This window comes from Cuculus canorus, chromosome 1, assembly GCF_017976375.1.
Source record: "Cuculus canorus isolate bCucCan1 chromosome 1, bCucCan1.pri, whole genome shotgun sequence".
NCBI lineage: Eukaryota > Metazoa > Chordata > Aves > Cuculiformes > Cuculidae > Cuculus > Cuculus canorus.
Window position 1 is genome coordinate 208121442 of NC_071401.1, and position 1906 is coordinate 208123347.

The 1906-nt window shown below is 61.9% G+C and overlaps 1 protein-coding gene across 1 annotated transcript in view; it reads right to left on the reverse strand.

The window, feature by feature from the left end:
• Positions 1-387: 387 nt before the first annotated feature.
• LOC128852662 (C-type lectin Cal-like) overlaps positions 388-1906 on the reverse strand; it is a 2829-nt gene continuing 1310 nt past the window's right edge. Inside the window, exons 2-5 of the mRNA XM_054071073.1 lie at positions 1639-1766; positions 1235-1372; positions 951-1056; positions 388-455 (exon numbers count right to left, since the gene is read on the reverse strand). Of these exons, the coding sequence (XP_053927048.1) occupies positions 388-455; positions 951-1056; positions 1235-1372; positions 1639-1766 (440 nt within the window). The remainder of the gene's footprint in view (positions 456-950; positions 1057-1234; positions 1373-1638; positions 1767-1906) is intronic.

A 1906-nucleotide genomic window follows, 5' to 3' on the forward strand; every position in this document is an offset into this window, starting at 1 on the left:
TCAAGGTGTCCCCATACAAGGGGGCATCCCCAAGGCAGGGGGTGTCAAACTCAGGGGGTACCCAAGACAAGAGGTCCCCAAATCAGGGGGGTTCCCAAATCACAGGATCCCCAAATCAGGGGATCCCCAAGGCAGGGGGTCCCCAAGGCAGGTTGTGTCCCCACGGTAGGGGGTGTACCCAAGGCTGGGGGTCCCCATACAGGGATTGTCCCAAGGAAGGTTGTGTCCCCAAGGCAGGAGGTGTCCCCAGCTCTGCTGTCCCCAACTCAAGGCACTGGGTGCTCTAGCCAAGCTTTATTGCCCGCGGGTGCAGGGTTGCGGGAAGGAATAGGGGGCCTGGAGTGGGGGTGACCTCATGGGAGCAGAGAGGTGAGGGGCAGCCCCCCCTCACGCCTGGTACTGGCAGAGGAAGGGGAACTGGTACGAGCAGGGGTAGTTGTACCAATACTCGAAACCTGGGGGGACACCGAGTCAACCCCAGCCCCGACACCCCTCCCCGCTGCCTCCGTGCCCCCATCACCCCTCCCTTCCACCCCACTTCCATACCCCATCACCCTCACCACTACCCTGTCTGCATCTCCCCATCACCTTCTTCCCTCTCACCCCATCCCCTTTAGCCCCTCCCCTCCAGAACCTCCATCACCTCAATCGCCCCCATCACCGTCCCCTCATCTCCATCACCCCCACCTTCACCACCCCATCACCCCATCTCCATCACCCCCATCGCACCCATTCCTTTCACCCCACCATCTCCATCAACCCATCATCTCCATCATCTCCACCCATCCATCAACCCATCATCTCCAACACCCCATCATCTCCAACACCCCACCATCACCCTCCTCCTCTTCACCCCATCATTTATTTCCACCACCCCCACGTCCACCAATCCCCCCACCCCCGACAATCCCATGCCCCCCTCCCCTCTCTCCATAGCCCCCACCACTGACCTCTGCTATTCCCGAGGGCCACGCAGTACCCCGAGTAACTGGGCTGATAGCTGCCCCAGTGCAGGTAGTCCAGGACCGAGTTATCCGACCATTTCCATCGCCCGTTCTGGGGGAGGGAGTAAAGGGGGGGTCATGGGTGGGGCTCAGGGATCATTGGGTTCTCAGGGAAGATGGTCAGTGTGTGCTCTGGACCAGGGGTCATTGCGTGCTCAGGGGGTCACTGGGTGCTTAGGGGGGTCAGTGGATGCTCGTGGGGGTCAGTGGGTGTCCAGGACATCACTCACACGCTCCTCGTCCTTCAGGCCAATCCAGACATATGCTCCATCCTCCTGGGAGGCCACGTACTCGCCCAGGACGATGCTGCTCCCCTCGGAGTGGATGGACGCCAGGGTCGCCATGGGGCCGTAGCGGCTGCATTCCTCCTGGGGGGCACACAGCGGGGGCTCGGCACCCACCCGGGCACAGGAACTCCCCAAAATCTGGGGTGCCCTCTCCATGCTGCTGCCCCCCAGTTCTCAGGTCCTGGGGTGCCTCCCATCCCCAGTTGTCTCCACTGGGTGCAGCAGAACCCCCCCAAAGCAGTCTGGGGTGTCCTCCCCAGGCTGCAGCCGCCCAGTTCTCAGGTCCTGGGGTGCCCCCCCATCCCCATCCCATCACAAAGCCTCACCAGTTTCCCCCCAGCACCCACCTCCGCCTGGGCCTGAGTTTTCCTCTGGGTGAAGTACCCGTAGCAGTTGCCCCTGTGGTGGATCCATTTGCGGGGGCAGATGGTCTGTGCCCTCCCTTGGGGCTCTTGGAAGATGTAGGTCTCCTCATCTGGGACCAGGGACACCCCCAGTCAGCGACACCCCCAACACATGGACAGTCCTCAAACTATGGACACCCCAATGCATGGACACCCCTCAAACCATGGACAAACCAACCTGGGACACCCCAACTCATGCATTCCCCTCCAA